Raw genomic sequence first — 20,871 nt, forward strand, 5'->3', positions numbered from 1 at the left:
CAAAAGTAAAGGTTTTTGTAAAAGAATATACTGTTCAGTCCTTAGATGCATATCTTTTATTAAACATTTGTTTTTCATACTATTATCACTATTTTGTAATAGCTTCGTAGATCCTAAGAAGTTTAGATATTATATTTAGTTTTTTAAGAATTTGTAGTTATGAAATACAGCATGAAACGTTGGCGGATTTCTTCGGCGTTAAAGGTAAAATTTTCCAAACAGGGCTCACTTTCAAACAATTTTCAAATTTTCACTTATTTGTATTTCAGATATATAGTTATTCGTCTTTGAAATTTCTTTATTTTGCAAAATCATTGTTGATAAATTTTTGAACAACCATGAAAAAAAAATATGAAATTTCAAACTAACTTGTTTTGGATTTCTTAGTTTATCTGAATTATATTTGTGCTAATATAACATATTTTATTAACTATTAGACTGTTTTTATAATTAAACCATACTGAAATATTTTTTTGTTTGCAGTCAGAACGTTAGAAAAATATATAAAAGGGATATCGCTTTCCTATCTGCATCAAAGTTAATCATGCATGCAGAAATCCTATATTTTTTCAAATTAAATTGTGGCGTTTCATTTTATTGATCGTTTGCGAATAGAATTCTTTTAAAATAGCTTTTTAAACAGTTTTTTCCATTTATAATTGGTTTATATGCCTTTGAAAATGAGCATCTTTGAAAAATATCTTCAACTAAGAAAAATAATGACAGAAACCGCTTATAGAATGTATTATTTCCATTAGATTCACACCAAGCATTTCTACCTTTTTCTATGATGTGCCTCTCTGTTACAATCCCAAGTTACAAATGTTAACTGTCGTCAGAACAAGACCCTTTTCCGCTTTCTAAGCCATGTCTTTTTGACACAGGTTAAAAATGAGTCTCGACTAAGTCTGTCTCTTGGCGTTGCTATATTGGTGGGTATCCAGCCAAGCGCTTAAGATGTTCATGAGATTATTTTCTTTGGCGATCGCAATGGGCCTTAGATGTGGATTATCACTCAAGCAAGTGATAAGCTGTCCCTGGAAAATAAAGTGAATTCCTCCCGCCAAAGTTTGGTGCTGGTGATTTTTATAGTGCTATTTTTTTCTCCCTGTTAAGTTCAGTTTGTGGAAAACTTTTCAACTGTAGAAAATATTCTATTAAAAATTCTAAGGACACGATGCTAAAGTTTATGTTATCAAATAACTTTGAGAATTTAGAGTTTAGAAAATATCCAAAGGTTAGAAAACTTATTGCTTTCAAACATCTCAGGGAATTTAAGAACAAAAGTATTTTCCACTCATATTTTATTAACGCTTGAATTAATTATCATAGTACAGTACAGAATTTATGGAAGACTATCTGTAATAACTAATGGCAAAAAAAAATTCGTGAAGGGAAGTTTTTCCATACCTCTGTCCTTTATTTGCTAAGCTAGTTTGTTGGTGCACTTGAAATAATTTTCGATGAGTTTTAATAAATACAAATGTATTATTCGATTGCAAAGATTTTACTTAAGTAACCTAAAATTTCAAATGCAAATAGTGATATTTAGCTTAGCAGAACGTCAGTGCTCTGCTTTTGTCAGAACGCAGCTCAAAATGCGTATTTAAAAAGTAGATACAGTTTTAAGTGTGCGATGTAGAAAATGGAAGCAGCTGAAAATGCGTGTTTAAGAAATTGGACAAAGTTGGCAATAGGCATTGTGGAAAATGGAAACAGAAGGAAATGCGCGTTTAATAAAATGGAAGCATCTTGAAATGCGTGTTTAAGAAAAAGGGCATATCTATTTTAAGAAAATGGACGTAATATTTGATACTGTTTTCCAAACTCTTCTTCTTTTGTTGTTTTGCTTTGTTGTTCTGTAAAAAATTGCTCGTTTTTTTAAAGAAAACTATTGAGTTCAAATAAATTCGTTATGTAATGTCATTTATTAGAATAAATCACTGAGTACATATTTTTTAGATGCAATTATTTTTTTTATAAAAAATATTAAAAGTAAACTGTTTTTATCATAAGGTTGTTATGAGTCTTATAAAAATAATAAGGTTGAAGTGGTTCAGGGTTGTATTTTTAAAAAAACCCTATTAATCGTTCAGTTTTCTGAATACATCTGAAAAGTTACACCTATTATATACCCCACAGACTGACCCTAAAGTTCCGAAGTTAGCACCGTACTGATAATGTTAAGTGTTCAAAATATTAAAGAAAAGTAGATTTGAAATTCTGCATTTAGCTGTGAAATTTCAGGTCGAGCATCGATGTTCATTTTCTTAAACATGCATTTAGTGATATGTCCTTTTTCTTCAAAGTGCAAAATTTCTAGAAAGCTTGTTAAGAAAAAAGCTCGCCAACCATTTTTAAGCTTTTATTCACATTTTAAGTTTAATAAAAATTTAATTGTTCTAAACAGTTTACCATGAGTCTTTTTCCTTCCTCAACAACATTAGAATTAAAAATATTTCCATAATAAATGCATACATTACTTAATAATTGAATGAAAAAGTGATAATTCAATTAAATATATTAATTTCAATCAAATAATTATGTTTGAGTTTTTACGAAACCAATTAATTTACATCCCAAGAAACGAAAAAAAAATTTTTTTTCCTATAATTTCTTTACACCACATTTCATTCTATGGTGATGATGTAGGTATTAATTTACTTTAGATATAATGTTGAAACCTACATCTATGAAGATTGAATTTCCTGCATTTAATTTTTTACATCAATGAAAAACAAGTTAGGAAATCATTTTCTTAATATTTCCATTTTTTTACCTTTTCAATTTATAATTATTGCATAAATTATTAATTATATTAAATACGTATTTCATTTTTGTCACGCAAAAAAAAGCAAACTGGATAATATATTAACATATCAACGTTTAATAAAGTGTTTAAAAGCTAGTTTTTCAAATAAATAGGAATAGGCAGTTAATTACTTAAACATTTTTATTAATGAATAAAGATGTGCAAAACTAAGGGCATTTTTTATATTCCTGGAATACTTCTTTTCGATTTTGTATATTTTTCTTTTACTTATTTGATGCTAATAAATCGACTTTCTCTACATCAGTCAAAATAAAAATTAATCATTCTTAAAAAAAATATCTTAACTTTCATAATTAGGTAGTTCAGATAGTTAGTATGATTAACATCATTGATTAACTTAGCTAACTAAATAAATCATTTTAGCTTCAGTAAATATTTTTGCAACCCCTTTGGCGAGTGCGAAATACGCCAGCTGTCCAATAATTCTGGCATCTTTACTGGGATGTATTGGAAAACTCTCTGATTGATAAGACGCTTATAAAAGGCAAGCAGTGTTGAAGTAGGGAAACACTGAGTGCGAGAAATGAAAGAATAAACTCATTTTATCTTGTTCTACTCCGGGTCAACAGAAACTAAATTTTGCTTCGAACTTTTCTACTTGTTTTGTTACTTCTTTCTCTTTTTATCGCAAAAGTATTGGCTTTAAGCTGTGGTAAAGAAACATTTCATTCATCTTTATGGACTTCTAGTTGATGGAAAGATTTTTTTTTTACTGAGAAAATAGCATTGTTCTACTGTTCTGCATTATTTAAACTTCTTCCGGTTAATATAGTGATACATTTCTATGAATTCCTGTATATGAATGAAAGATTTATTTTTTATTTTACTTTGGAAAAAGAAATTTAAATCTAATATCGTCTTTTTTGAACTAAATTTAAATTTTTGTTTAAAAATGTGCACATTACAATAATTCATAAAATATTTTATTGTTTAACAGTTGTTTTATTTTAAATACATAGAAATTTTTTAAATGTATCTAGTAAAGCTATAAAATAATAGATTTGGAAGATTATGCATTAAAACACAATGTGAAGAATCATGAAATACATTCATAGGAAAATTTAAGAAAATGGAAAGAAAACCTTGTGAAAACCTACAGTGAAACTGAATACTGTATAATTTCATAACCTTCCGTGCTTTTGCGCATGCGACTGGTTGGCCTCGATTTCAACAAAATAGAGCTGAAATTAAAAAAAAAAGATAATTATTTAATTTCTTCATGCTTGATGCGCGTTTTAAAATTTTTAAAAAAAAATGACGCATCTCGGTGTATTTTTTTCGAATAAATCATCGCTAAATATTTTTTTCTTCCAAAAAGGAATGTTCCTATAAAAATATTAAGAAAGTAAACAAATAAAACCATACTTAATCTGGTAGTTAATTTATTACTGGACGCTATAAACTTGGGTATATTCCATATCTTGTTGCATTACCGACTATGCTTATTAGACTTTTTAAATGATAAACTTGAAGTGTGCATTAAAACAAAAGTAGCTTTTGAATCAAAATTAATTAGAAAATAAAAGATGATTTTTAGAAAGCATTTGGTTAGCGATAACGTACAAAAACGGTCTTGATTTCTGACTCTGTAGACTTCTGACTTAAGTAGAAAAGTTGATATTTATATTACTAATGACTTTCCGTGAGTTATTTAATGAATTAATAAATAATTACATCTTGACTATTATTATTATTGTTATGGTACTCGAATTTAATTTTCTCACCCTTTTTCTAAATCTTTCATGCATTTTGTTAGTATGTTAAATAAGTTTTCTGTACATTTGTCTCCGAATTTATTCAGCTTCGAGGTATTTTTCTTTGCATTTGCTTGAAAACAAAACACTCAATATTGCATGCATTATTTTATAATATGAAGAAATACGTAACTGTACTCAAATCATGATCAACTTTGCTTGAATTTGACTTCACAAAAAGAAGAATAAAATGTGTTCACGAGGAAAAGACATGGATTGACAATATACCTTAATTTATAAATACAGTATTGTTTGATGTATGCCGTTTTGATTTAAATTTGAGGCCCATATTCAGGAAATTTGTCAACCATACAAATAATTCATCTTTTGATATTTAGAAATTTTTTCCAGGCGTAAAAACGTAAAATGGAATAAATGGTTAAATGAAATTTCAAAAAGGAGCATATTTGTCTATTTCGTATCGTAACTAATGCTTAAGTTACACTAAAATAAAAAATACATGCGTCATATCCACATATTATATTTATATTAATCAAAAAAATAATTTGAACAGTCATATCTTGGATGATAAAGCATTTTAAACTATAGTTGATTAAAACTATCGGTACTACTATAAAATTGCATTTTCAGGACAGACTACCATGTTTTTTAAAAATAAAATAGCTCAATGTTAGCTCATTGTCTTTAGCTCAATGTTATGTAATACAATTAGAACCACAGCTAAATCTGTTATTTCATTTCTTCACATATAGCAATTTTCTAAACAATATTACAATTAAAACAATTAAAAATAACCTTTATGGCAATAAATTACTTGAACGCACAATAAATTTTTTTTAAAGTTATAGTTTAACGCAAATAGCAGAATTGAAAAATGCTAACTTGACATTGCTGTGAAATATTGTTTTATATAACAAGAATTTGTTTTGAGAAAAATACCTTTAATTATATCATATAATCTCTTCGAAAAATATTTCTTTTGGTATCTACAGAAACTTCTACTTGACAGATTTTTGGCAGTATTTTATATAAGTGGCTCATTAAAAGGAATTATATAAGCTTCTTGATGGTAAAATATATGGTAATGTTGAAAAAACGTATATTTTATCTTGTGTATAAAACATTACATGATAAGTAATCTTTTTAAAGAATAAATTTATAACTCTTCATGAGGTTGAGTTAATAATGATGCTTTGAAAAATAAATATAAGAATATGAAAAGATTTTGTCATGCGTACAAAATATTTTATTCCTTTCATTAATAATTAACTGACATTCAGTACTTAGCCAATTTAATTATGGATGAGCAGTTAAGTGTTTGATAATAAACTCGCTTGTATTTAAATGAAGAAATAATGCAACTGAAAGAAATCAAAATGATGATAAGACCTTAATAGGAACCTAATGTGTTAGGATACGTTATAGTATTTTTAAAGGGAAAATTTAATCTATTAGTTTAAAAATAATTAGAAATTTATATTGTTTGTAATTTATATCAAATAAGTTATTCATAACACTTGACAGAAAATGGTTCATCTTTTGCCTTTAAAATTAATAATTATCTCACATAAATTTATTGTAATAGCTGGAGGTACATAAATTTCTTATTAAAAAAAATAAGGAAAGCATTTTACTAAACTTTAACATTAAACTTGAACTTAATAAAATTTGTCTTAACTAATGCGTTTAAAAATAAATCATGCACTTCTGATGTTGTTTTTAAATCTGAAAATGTTAAAAGATGTTTGGCATTTAGTGAATTTCTTTTTTATTATTATTGATTAATTATTAATTAAATTTCTCTTTACGGTATTTATTTCTCTATATAACTATTACAGGAATATTTTTATTAGTAACTAAAATTAAAAAATAAATCATATCACGCCTACTTAAAATGTCTTTGTTGGGAACAAAAGATTTTTCTGAAAAAATTTATTTATTTCCCTCATGATTCATGATCATTTTGTTCGATTATATAATGATTAGTTTGTGAGCAAAACGAAATCCATTCAGAGCAAAATTGAATAGCTTGTTAAAAATACATGTAGAAAAAGTATTAGTATTTTTGATTTGTTAAATTTTCTTATTTACTCAAAATATTAACTTATTTCTTTATAAATGTAATGTTGATTCTTATAATATAATTACCATTATACTGCTATTATTTATTTACAATTGCTTCTTCCTTGCCTTGGCATATTTAGTTTAATTATTGATTTATTTACATTAAATACAAAGCTGATTACTCTAACAAAATCTCAGTATTATAAATATTTTTATATATCTATGATTATTTTAATATTCCTTCATAAATAAAACAGTATATTTAATTCATGCATCACTGAGAATTATTTAAAGTTTATATGTAAAGCAACCAGGATATTTTTTAAAGCAAAGTTTCTTATTTTCAGAAATTTGAAATTTAAGTAATAGCTAATCTAACAGTTTTAAAGTTACACAGTTAAAGTTGTTGGGGTATTGATGCCACCATGTTTAGTACTGAGGTAAATTAAATACGTTTTAAAGTATAGAACCATAGTTGTCGTGCCAAAATTATATAAAATTGACAAAATAACAATTTTTTGTTGTTTGAAATGTTTTTACCCGGGAACCGTAAAATGACTCTAATGCACTATAGCAGTAAAAAATTACGAAAAATATAACTACATGCACTTTGAAACAAAAATTAATTTTCTTTAAAATTTAATTTTCAAAAATGTGCTCCAAATAAAATTTCGAATATAGGGACAACCATACGCCAATTTTTTTTTTATAGTGCAGAAGAGATTCTGTGGTTAAAGATTTAATTTGAATGCGTACTCTAAAATCGTAAAATCTGAATTACTCAATTCCTCCATTTCCATGGAAGCAATTTTAACTTTTCATGAGTCCAATAATAAATTTCTTAACTTCTTTGTTTCGATAGTAAAACTGAGAAAATCATTGACAAAAGAAACGAAACCTGTGCAGCAAGTTACGCGAAATTGCAACAGGCTGTTTGAACCATACTAAACAATTGAAATTAAATTTAGAAGGTAGTTCATTTATGGATTTTGAAGCACTTGAATCAGATGTTTCTATACATTTTTCTCACTAAATAGCATTAAAAGTTTATTCAACGTTATGACGTGATAAATACAACCAAATACTTAAATCCGTTTGGTTGTAAAAATGCTGCAAAAATGCCTGCAATGCTAGAGATTCGTATTGTCAAAGACATTCATACAGTAAAAATCAATGTCATGTTTATTTGCATGAAAATTCTTCAGGCTAAATCTAACTCAGTTCTTATGGAATATTCTGAAGAGTCATTTAGGTTAAACTAATTGTACGACAAAAAAAAATGTTGATAAATAGTACCATAAAAGTCTGCTGCATGGAAGATAAAATTAAAAATATGTATGCTAATCTATAGAAACAACGCAAAAACATCCACACGTAATTGTTGCTTGTGAAAGAAAACATACGACATTTATAAATACAGTGCACTCCCGATTATCCCGGTTAATCACCGGGACAGATCACACGGACAATCGAAAAACACGGATAATCCGAAAACTCCTTTTATTAAAGAAAAATTCAATATCAGTACAAAAAATATAAAAATTACTGACATTTGCATGCATAACATCAAACTAGAAATTTTCCTTTTTAAAAAATGTGTAATGCGTCTTCGCCATATATCGATACACATATTTTACGAACCACAGTAATGTCACCATAATCAAATCCTCCCATATAATCTAATAAAGTTTCCACAGAGCAGCAGAATGAGAAATTGTATTTCATTCATTTACTACATCTTCGGCATCAGTTACTATCATCACTATTTGATTTAACAACATAACGATGTCTTCATCAGTCAAATACTGGAAGCCAGGCTCACATGCATCACTTTGAAACCAATCTTCTAAATTTTCTTCATAAAGAATTTCGAAACCTTAGATTTCTTTTGCTTGTTCGAGAATACTGTTATCATATTTTTCTTGAACATCTGAAGAGGATTGTTCATCAAGCGGTATCATCTTTCTCCACGATCGTGATAACGTAGACGATTTTCCATATCATCCATAACGTAGACGATTTGTTTCATATACTGCAATCCAATAACGAATATTGCTTTCCAAAAATTTGGTAGTGTTATAACTTCATGAATCAAATTTTTTTAATCTTGAAAATGTTTCTCTTTATATTTTTTGTGTGATTCCGGATTGAGCACGGATAATCCGCAAACCGGATAATCCGCGCACGGTTAATCGAGAGTGTACTGTATGAATAAATACAAAGTATGGGTGGGAAAAAGCTCATGTTATAAAATAATGAAAGTTATTCATTGTAATCAAATCAAATTTCAGTAAAAACAACGTTTTAACACCACATATGATACACATTTATTTAAAACTCATACGCTATTCAATATCATATTGGTGCACCTTCATCATTAGGATCAAAACAGGTTTATTATTATAAAAAATTGCTTTGTTAAGGTATTATATGTTTCACATTGCCCTTATTCACTTGCCGACTATAGTATTTTGAATGATGTTTCTTAAAATTCCTATAAGTATGAATTAAAAAGCCAAGGAAAAATACATTTTAAACAGACGAATTTTGTCACGTTAGTTGGATTTCTCCATTTTTGTAATTTTTCTGTCAGTCTTTGTACAAAGGTAATGTATAAAGGGCCAGCAACTGTGCCTGTCAAACGTTATGTAGAATGCAACTATGCTTGTCCAGAAGTATTATGCAGCTATGATTGTCTGGAAATGTCATGCAGTATACAACTATAATTGTTTGGAAACGTCCTTAAAGATGACGTACTTGTGATCGGAACTTTATTTTTTTGCAAATGAAGTAGAACAAATATTAATTCCACTTCGTCAATCATTCCACTTCTTCTTTCTTGAATTTTGTTCATAAAAAAAACCGTCGCTACTTAAAGTTCACTTAGAAAAAAGTATGGTCATAACTTTCAGAATATTATTGGTTTACAGTATTCCTGGCTCTATGGGAACACCAAAACATTCATTAGTTTTTGCGGAAGGACGGAAGAAGTTTGCAATAAATTTGGTAAAATTCGAAATAAATTATGGTTTTATAATATCTGATAATCTGTGGTAAATGTGTTAATTTTTAGTAATTTTATCACGACTCTTTAGAATATGGCAGGAAAACCATTTATTCGGAGAAAATTACTTTTTAGTTTCGTATTTTTTAAATAAATGCGTAGCAATAGAAACTATTAATTTAAAAACCATACTTAAACAAAAAAATTGTTTGGCCTTATATTTTTACTTTTTCATTTAATTTTAATTTAAAACAATTGTAGTTTGTATATTTAATATAGTTACTATTTTTTAATGTTTTAAAAAATATAATTTTCTTATGTTCACTTAAATTCATTACCTTTCACATTTAAAACATAATTAAATGTTTAGTGAATCTTTCTATTCTATAAGCGAATTACAAGCTTCATTTTAATTTTACTTTTAATAAATGTCAAGGTTTTATATTAAAAGTACACAAAAATTATTACGAATCTCTCCTTAATAATTTAAATATTAATTTAATTCATATTTATTCCCTAGAACACAAGTTTTAAATTAGAATTTATATCGATGTCAAGCATTTTAAAATAATGTTGAACTCAAATATTACAAAACACTCAAAAATTAATTTGATTATAGAATGTTTAAAGTAAAATAAACTTATTGCTTCCTTTAACTAAAAATGTGGCAATGTAAAAGTTTAAAGTGGCTTCATTGAAAATTTTAGCGTGGGGTCAAAATGAAATCTACATTTCGGTATATTTTCAGCTATATTTATAATAATTTTTCTCATTTATATTAATATGATCTAAATAAATACAAATTAATGTATATTAATATCAGTAAATGTATTTAGGTGCATTTATTTAATCCAATCCGATTTACAGACCGAAAAACATCAAAAGTTTAAGAAAACAAAAACCATCTAAAGTAATGTTTTCTCTTTCAACATGCTAATTTTTAATTTTTTAGTTTGCTACTTATTTAGTATTTGCAGCAGTAAATAAAATGAAGACTAGGCATATTTTCAAATAAAAATTAAAAGAAACATTGAGGAGATAAATTAAAGTTTTAACTTTGCTTAAATACATGTATAAGTATGCTTAATGGAGGAAATCTGTTTTAAATTTGTTTATAGTTGGTTATGAAGCATTAATTTTTTAATGGACTATTTAATTAAAGGCAAAAAATTAGAATGTAAACAACTTTTTAATTACTTACTTAGAACAAATTTCAACAGCATATCTCAAATCTCATCTAGTAGTTTTTTTTTAGCTTCAGTGAAATATATTTTTTTGTGGAAGTTACGGCTTTCTTTTTAAACAAAATAGTAATATGTTTTAAAGTAAAAAAAAGTAATTTTTTTCTGGTATTTTAATAACTTTTTTACCCCAAAAAATGAACATTTTGAGTAAATAAAGAATTTTTTTATTAAAGAAAATGAGAGAAAATAAAAAGATTTGAATCATAACTGTTGATAATTCAGAAAATGTAAAGATTTTTATTCGTAGGAAACAAATAATTAATGTAAAACTTCTAAAAATAATCCATTTTAAAGGATTTCAATTTATCTACGTTGAGTACTTCTTGTGTGGAAAAAAAAGGTAAGTTTTTGATAAAAATATAACAAGTTTTATATTATTTAAGCCCAATTATCTTTATTCCTTTATAAATTTGCTATCCAATATTTAAAACTATTTTTTTCCAAATTCTATAAAAACACTTTCATCTTCTTTAGGAAAGCTGGGTTACAAAATGTATCCAAAATTATCAATACAAATTTACTAAAAATTAAACAGTTTCATTTAAATACGCTTATATTTTATCGTTATCTAGTGCTTGGAGAAATATAATGATCAGATAGTTTTTAGAAAAATGAAAACTTTTCATCAAACTGATATTTAGTATCTGCATGAAACTCTTTCCACACTTACAACCACACACATCACATCAACCCACTACAACCAAGCATCTAGCTCTGTTTTAAGGATTCTATCCTTTAATAGCAAAATATTAAGAACTCTTGTCAGACGCCGTGGACAGCACCTAAGCTGGTACCCTTTCCTGGAATTTTCTACATCAAAAGCAACGAAAGAATTTCCAGCCACGATAAAATTAAAGACCACCTTGATGCGCATATACGCCGATTGTTTAATCATCTTCCAAGATAGAAATTACGATTCCCAGCACTCCCGCAACGAATTGATTGATATTTTTACTGAATATGCCTCCCGAGCGCTTATGAGACAGCAAATTTTACTTCGTTTTATATATTCGGTGTTGAACAGCAGACCCAATTCTGAGTTTACGAACAATCAATGTTCAACTCCGTAGCCATACAATTTGGAACCAAACCCAGAAAACAAGATGACTCCTGGATCGAGCACTGAGACAAACTAGCCTTTGTAAAGCAGTTTCTAATGGAACTAACCAACTTTAGAAAGAATGGAAGAAAGAACATGGATCAAAGGCGTAGAGAAAAAACCCACGAAAACCTCCTACTTTTTTGTTGGCAAGTGGATTCTATCCCATGATCCGTCTACCACTATGTATATTTTACGTAAGCCCTAGGTCAGTGCGAGTCGGGAGCAGAGTTCGTATCAACCATCCAAAGCCGGGATTTGAACCTGGACCACTCAAGGCTTCAAGCTTATTTTATAGATTGAACGGCTGAACTACGCAGTGTCAACGCTGTGCCAAATATAGGATATAAAGTACACACACATATTTCCACATATTAGCGTGTATGAGTTTTTGTTTTATTTACGATAATTAGTGATACTTGAAAAACTCTTTGTAAATGAAGTCTTACAATGAAGTATTTTTGCTTTAAGTCAATTTGGAGGGAGGATAATTTCGCTCATAAACACAATTTCTTTTCATTATAATATCTTTGCATGCAGATTTTTATTTACAGAGAATCATGATAATTACATAATAATTAAGAAAAATATTAAGTGGTTATTAACTTCTATTACAGAATCTTTGACCTTGCAAGTTTCAAATGAATAAAGAATTACATACAACAGAAATACAAAGTTAAAGATCCCATAAAAGCCGCAAAAAGAAAAAAACTTAACTGAGATTTAAATGAATACTTTAACTTAAATAAAAGAATTAAAAAAATGTATAAAATAATAACTTGCTAAATGAGCAAAGCGAAAAAGGTTAAATATGTGCTTAGTTGACATATTCACACTACAGTCATTATAGCTAAACTTAAAAGTGCTTATTACTGTCACAGTCTATCTGCTTGAACTATTTCAGGTTAAATTAATGACTAGTCTCATTTACAAAGATAAGAGAGAGCGACCGTCATTCTTAGCAACATGAACTTACAATAAAACTCTGCAAGAATGCATTCTTACCCGCCGACTTCTGATATTCTAGGCAGATTTGTCCAAAGCGAAAACGAAACGCTTTTCCCTCATTATAACTTGAGAAACTCAGCCTATTTATTTAGGGGTAAAACGTAAAAGCTAAATGATCTTGTTCTCAAGTTTCGTCCCTTGTCGCCAGTTTTACTGACCCTTGCACTATTGCCTGTTTGGCTTTTAAGAGTTTAGAACAGAAGGGGAGCACGGGAGAACGTGCTGTCCCTAGTCGAAGGGTCATTAAAAGTCAAAGTTCGGCAGCAGAAATTTTGCATACTGAAAATTAAGCAGAATCAATTAGTTGATTCTGGAGAATTTCAGGATGAGTTTGGGAAAACTCTAGAATGGGGAACTGTTTTAAATTTATGCGATGAGACAAAGTGTCCTAAATATTTTCACTGTTGCTATATTTATGATGTTTATGCTCGGAGTGAAATATATTAGGACATGGAATATTTGGGTAGCATTTAATATTTATGTTTAAGGACATGCATGTTATGACTTGTAGATGTTATTAGGCTTTACATTTAATGTATATTTTGTTGTCAGCCGCATAAAAACGCAAAACTCCTCTCAGTATAACTTAATATTTATTCAACTAATGTTTTTGTTCTGCTTGTTCATCAATTATAACTGTTAACTATGTGATGAAAAACAATAACTTTAGAATATATTAATTTTTCTTGAACAAGAGGGAAATATTAAGATATATGAGGTTTTAAATAGTTCAGTAGAGGGAAATTAATTTACAAAATTTTAAAAGAAAATTTTTTTTATTAGTTATATTTATATAGCAATTAGTTATGTAATAAAAATACTCACATTAACAATGTGCGAGATTGCAAACCAGTTGGCCTCTTTCTGCTTAATTTTGAGTTTGATGCGTGATATGAATCTCAAGCAGACCATATTCAGTCTTTTAATTAAAAAAAAGTAATTAAAAATTATATTTTGAGACATATACATATAATAAACTCATGTGAAAAAAAATATACTCACATTTACAAACGAAAATATCCATCTACCCAAGAAGTAACACATAAGCAGAAATGAAGGTAATTTGTTAAAATGTAACCTTATTAATTGCGGATGGCTTTCCACGTATCTGAAACTAATTATTTGATTGCCAGAAAAGTCAATTATTTTGATACAATTAGTTTTTAACATTATAATTTGGAACGTAAAGTAGTACATTCAATGTATTTGCGAAGATCAAACTTAAGTACTTTTTTCCGTTTCTAGTATAATGGAAGATTATTTAAAAAAAAGAAGAGTTTTTAAGAGCAGGCTAAGCGTCATAACTAGGTAGTGCAATTTCCTCTAGCAAAGTTAGAGAAAAACGACAAGCAGCTTCAAAATTGGCCAAAAAATAGAGAAGTCGGAATAAGTTACCACACTTGGCGAAGTTTTTCTCAAAATTTGCTTTAGTGATCCATGCAAAAATCAAAACTTTATCAAGGTACTTTTCGCTTCCTTTTTTCCCACACCAAAAGACACAAAATAAATCTTTTTTACTTAACTTTGGAAAGTTTGTCACCCATTTTTCAAGTAAATATTCAATGGTGAGCAAAGTATTTCATTTTAATAAAATTAGTTTTCGAGATCAGATTACATTTAATCTATTTGCGAAAATAATTTTTTTTTGTTTTTTCCCGTTTCTATTATGAGTTTTATTAAAAATAAGGAAAAAAAGTTTCTTCAGAGAGGACGTAGCGTCGTAGTCAGATAGTGTAGTTTCCTCTAACATAGTTAGAGAAACACGACAAGTAACTTCAAAACTGCAAACTAAATAAAGAAGTCAGTATCGGTTATCACACTTGAAGGGGTTATTCTCAAAATTTGCTTCAGTAATTCATGTTACTACTTCTCGTTTCACTATTTTATATGCAAAATTACACGACAAACCTACCTATGTAGCGTAAATTATTCATTTAAGGTATTCGATTATTTAAATATAAAATCACAATTTAATTTTTAATCCGTTTGAAAATTTTCAATTAGAATTAGAATGAAGAAAAAAACAAGCAATGATTTTTCAAAAAAATTAATTTTAATTTGGTACATAAAAACACGGGAATAGTTTAATATTCAAATATACATATCATACATTTTAGAAGATAATACTTTCACAAATTTGTTTAATTAAAGTCAAAATTATTTAACAGAAGTTCAATATTTAATTGATTATTATATTATTTAATTTATTTTTGCGTGTAAGGGATACAATGCATAGTTAAAATTATTTTATTTAAAATTACGATTAATACATTATTAATTATAAGATTTTATGAAAAAAAAACCTTATCCGTTGTTCCATGATTATTTTTTTCAATTTCTTTTCGGAACATTTTGCTCTTAGCCAATTTCAGATGGTTACCTGCATATTCTAACGTCATAAAGTACAAAGGTTCCTGTAGTACAAAGGTTCCTGTCGTATCTTATGTAATATAGTTATAAACAGCTAACTATTATATTTTATGTTGGTCTTTCGAACAAAATCAAAAATACGAGAAAATCCGATCTTCATGTGATAGAATATAAGTTATTTTTTCATAAAAAAATAAGTAAAAATTTTTTCAAATAACGTCAAACTTTTCGAGCAAAAATAAATCCTTGTTTTAAAATATTGACGCTTTGTTACAAATTCTATGTTAAGATGTAAAAAATAGAGTAGACGCGTCTGGTTTCTCCAACCTACATAAAATGAAATGTGACACTGATTCTTTGAAAGCCAAAAAAATGAGTACTCTCTGTAATAAAGCACGAAAAAGTGACTTATCATTCATTTAATATTAACTTATCTGTCATACATTAAACGAAACCGTCAAAATAAAGTTATGAAAGGACACAAATATGTGATTTATAAAATAATCATAAAATAATATTTTGGGATTATGTTTTGACATCAACATTAAAGTAATAGTTTATTACGCTCTCATTAGTAACAATTAAATAAATATTCATGACAGTGACTATATGTGGTAGAGAACCTATTTATATTTTAAACGTATAATAATGTTTCGGTGTTAAAGAGTAAAAGGCCAGTATTAATGTCTTAAAAACCCGTAAAAATGTTTCAAAACCACAGAATTGCATTATTGAGAAAAGAAGTTTTAAAACATGATTGTATTATTGAGAAAAGAGGTTTTAAAACATGCTGATAGTCTTCATTAATAGAAAAAATTATAACTTTGATTCCTTGAGGTTACAAACTAATCGAATAACATGCAAATAACGAATATTAAAACTTTTTTCAGAATACTTTTGAAAATCCTCTGTATTTTATTTCTCTTTAGTAACTTTAAGGCATCGTAGGAATCTATTACGTTAAATCAGTACTTAACAAATTGAATGATTTTCAAATATATTGGAAGCTCATGAAGTTTTGACTCAATTGAAAACAGTGTAAACTGTCAGCTATATTTAATGCAAGGTAAAAATATTCAATGCTTGTATTGCATCAATTTTAAGTTTAAATATGGAACATTACTTATTACTGCATTTTAAGGACTCTCTTTTATATTTGTGATTATCCAATTCTTACAATAAAAACTCCGACAACTTTCCAACTAGCTGAAGGATACAAATCTCTACGACGTTCTTTGTTTGATAACAAAGCAAGTTTTAACCATTTTCTGCCATTAAAGGTCAAAATTTAACTTGCTTTAAACACTTACACAATTTATATGCGATTTAAATTCTAACCATTTTTTTGACTCAATATAGCACTTACACTTAAACTGAAGCTCTTTGCTAGATGTCAATACAAGATCTGACATTTTCCTCACTGCTAAAACGGGATGTATGAAATTTTTATCATCAAATGGATCCTCGACAATTAAAATCTCGGCCAATTAGGTACTTGCAATTAGTCATAGTGTCTAATAACGTGGATGCTTATGCATGTGAGCGTTATAGCTTCAAGGATTTTTTTTTATCAGGCTGAATCAATTTTCGGATCCGTTTTAATCAAATTAATACCTGCACACAACGTCACACATGCGTGTTGCACCTGATTGGCTGTGTTACATCTCTTTCAAACATTCAATTGTTTGTGACTCAACTGGAGATTTGCTTTGAATTACAGTCTAAGTTTAAAATATTGCTAATAAAAATTTTCACCATCCTCTGATATAAAGCACAAGCAAAAAACTGAATAAGAAGAAAACAAAAAGTTCAATAATCACGTTCTTCAAGTAGATTTAGGAGAAAATTACCTTATTTCTCTTCCTTCTGAAGGTGAAAACGAAATCATTTCCCTTTTGAAATAACTCCCCTCTCCGTCTTTCGAAAGTGATGCTCCCAACACTTCAAAAAGTCTTAGAATAAAATTTAGTTCGTCTAAAAAACATAGTTTATTATTTTTTTTATTTTATTTTAATAATTTATGCATTATTTTCATAAAAAAAATAAACAAGAAATACAATTAAAACTACACATTTTGCTTAGCATAATAATAGAAACATTACACAAACAAGATCTTTGAAAACAAGAATTTTAACATTTAACTTAATACCGTATTCCCTTACATGACACATTTCTCAATAAACCCAGTCTCTGTAAATACTCTAGTATTTATATATTTCCATTAACTTAACATAATGTATTTCCATTAACTTAATATGATTTCCAGTTTCAATTCTGAAAATTTTATAAATTATTATTCAAAACAATACGGAAAGAAATATAGCCTCAAAATTTAATTTGCTCTGTATTATAGAAAATATATGCAACAACTTTCTTAAGAGAGATGACTGACTGCCCACGAGATTGTCTCTGTCCTGGAGGGCCCCCTGGTGGTCTAGTGCAGAACTGTGAGAAAGGAAGAATCAATACACCCCTGCCGCAAGTAGCTACGGATAGGTCTGTAACATAGCGGGAAAGCAAAGCATTCTGAACACACCGCGATTTCCGCGTTTCGGAATCTATTACGTTTCTGTGATTTAAGCGGGAAGCGCTCAAAGGCGCCTCCGTCAGAANAAAAAAAAAAAAAAAAAAAAAAAAAAAAAAAAAAAAAAAAAATTAATACACAATTTTATTTATTCCAAATTTTCATAATTTATTTTTGTGAAGATTTTCCCTTGTTGTGATTGGTGATTTTCGAAATGCTTGATAAATTTTCATTCCTGACTGACGCCATTATAAAACAGCTATACTCACGTAAAATAATTTACATTTTCTGCGTTAAGGTTCCTTACTTTTGGTGGATAAGTTTCCAATGATATTGATTAAAGTATAAGATATTTTGAAAATTTGTTCGAGGATATTTAAAGTTCAAGATAGTAAAATGTGTTTTTCATTTTAAGGATTTTTTTTTAAATAAAGGATTAAATAAATTGCCAAGTATTCAACTGTGGAATTAAAGTTTGGAATTTTTTTATAACGTTGTGAATTGTGATGGAAAAGAAAAATATAGTGTGTTTGTGTTATTTATTATGTAATTTTTGGATTTTCGTGGGCTTAACTGCAAGGGCTCCGGCTCCAGCCACAAACGAACAACCATGGGGTATGTATGACAGAAATATATTTATGAAATATATAATTATATTTTAACATACCGTTATATCGATTTCCATAATTTGGTTTTATGAAACAGCTTTTAATTCACTTCATTTTATTTAAATACTTTTAATATCATAAAAATTAAACAAGTAATTTAAAAAATAAACTAAATAAGTATACATTAATCTAATTTTATATGTGCATTTATATAATTAAACTTTCATTCATAAACTATATATTCATGCAGTATCCAAATAATTTAAATTCTCTTCCTCATTAAAAACATAATAAAATAAACACAATAATAAATTTTCGAACATATTTTTTATCTGTTAGACGTACTGAGTGTTAAATTAGCGAAAAACAATTTTTAGATTAAGTAAAGGTAAATTAATTGGCATTCTTTCGAATATAAAACGTGTCGTAAGAATTACACAGGCATAAATAATACGCATGCAATTATTCTCATGTAGTTAATTAAATAATTCTTTGTAATTTTTCATAATTAACATAAACTTTATTAAGTTGTTACTTAACAACTTGTTAAGTTTAGAAACTTGTTAAGTTTTTACCGAGCATACATTGATATATGCAACAATGGATATTGATAGATAACTATAATTCAGTGCCTGTTAAAGAGAAATAAAGTAACTAAATATATTTTTACCCAATTGAATCTTTAATTATTGAACACATTAATTGTAACTGCGCCTTTCACTTGAATAAATAGAACGGAAATATAGATATTTTATGAGGTGAATTTTTATCTATTGCGCTTGCATAATTATTTATTTTAATAATGCATAATAATTTATTTTAATAATGTGATTTATCATTGTAAGACGTAAAATGTATTGTCCTTCCGTTTATTTACACGTATTTATTAACTCCGTCTTGTCCTGATAGATAAATTAATGCACCGTATTTTTCCTGCAATTATAAGAACTGATTTATAAAACGTTGTATTGATCATTTACCTTATCACTTATAATTACGCAAATAATTATACGTATTTCTAAGGTATTGATAAGTACAAAACAGGATTTCGGGCAAAGTTTTTGAAATTGAGTTTATTTGAAATTTAAAATTCCTGTACTCTTAGCTTTCGAGAAAAAAATCTTTACTTTATTTGCAAAGTTATTGCTTTTTTTGTGCAAGGTGATAACATCAGTGGATAGGCTAATGATTTTAAGTCCTTAAATGCGTTTGTATCAAAATCAGATTATTTTTCTTATTTTGCACCACCTTAAACCCGATATCCCATATTGTTTTTAACATAATTATCTTTAATTTTTCATGTGTGTTTATGATTATAGAATGCACATTTTGAACTACAGACTAAGAAAAAAAAAGAATTTCATTTTTTTGCTTGTTTTTTTTCACTATGACAAATGTGGACATTTTAAAAACTTGCTTTTTAATTACATTGATCTCTAACTCAATAGTGCAAGATAACCGCGATGATTACTTCGCATCGAGTATTAGATTCATACTTGCTTTTAAGATAATAATTCAAATCATAGTCGATAGTCTTATAAGTAAATCTTTAATTATAAATTCTCAAATTATTTTATATTTTAGGCTATAAAAATTTTTTCACAATGTTTAGCATATATGTAAAAAATGTTTCATTTTTACCTAAAACTGGTCACTTAAAATTATTTTTTAATAATAATAATAATATTTTTTTGCCTAGTTTTCTGAATTTTTACACATGATTTAAAAAAATTTCTTATTAATATTTATAGAAAAATGTTGTCGAAAAACTAATCGGACACATTACAGCAATTATTAGTTAACTCTAACATTTATGATTATAAAAGTATAAAACACATCAGATAAAAAATTATATTATTAGAATAAAAAAAAATTTTAATTTTCGATTAATGCTATCTGAATTTTCTTACAAGATTTCTTAAACATCCCAATTAGGCAGGAAACTTAAACTTCCTGTTCATCTTACGTCATCTGAGACTTCCTGTTTGCCTATAATCAGAGATTTTCTTTGTTTTGATTTTCTTCAGTACAAGTCATGAAAAATAAAAATGCAATATAAGGGAGATTAGACAGTTTACAATATGAGATTTTAGAATATTTGATCCAATTTTATAGAAACGTACATAAAATAAACGAATTCAAGCATGAAAGAATAAATAAAAAAATAAATATATATTTTAAGAGTCATAGAATGAAAGGAATAAATGAATGAAAAAAAGATGTTATATGTAGTATTAAATAATTACTTATTCATTAAATAATTTTTCAAAATAAAAGTTACTACTAAAATAGAATAAAAACATGTACAATTTATTGCAAATGTAATATGACAATTTTTTAACCTGAAATGATAAAAAAAAATTAATCAGTCAATGAAAAGAAAGGCACGTGCATGCTGCCAT

The 20,871-nt window shown here is 27.5% G+C and overlaps 1 protein-coding gene across 2 annotated transcripts in view; it reads left to right on the forward strand.

The window, feature by feature from the left end:
• The window catches only part of LOC107454903 (protein turtle), a 954,328-nt gene that overhangs the window by 691,452 nt on the left and 242,005 nt on the right, over positions 1 to 20,871 (forward strand). Inside the window, exon 1 of one of the 2 annotated variants that reach the window (XM_043039893.2) lies at positions 17,779 to 18,476. The exons of the other annotated variant lie outside the window; for it this stretch is intronic. Within the exon in view, the coding sequence (XP_042895827.1) occupies positions 18,368 to 18,476 (109 nt within the window). The 5' untranslated portion in view covers positions 17,779 to 18,367. Of the gene's footprint in view, positions 1 to 17,778; positions 18,477 to 20,871 lie in introns of those variants that run through there. 2 annotated transcript variants of the gene reach the window in all.

The sequence above is a fragment of the Parasteatoda tepidariorum genome, chromosome 8 (assembly GCF_043381705.1).
Source record: "Parasteatoda tepidariorum isolate YZ-2023 chromosome 8, CAS_Ptep_4.0, whole genome shotgun sequence".
NCBI classification, from domain to species: domain Eukaryota; kingdom Metazoa; phylum Arthropoda; class Arachnida; order Araneae; family Theridiidae; genus Parasteatoda; species Parasteatoda tepidariorum.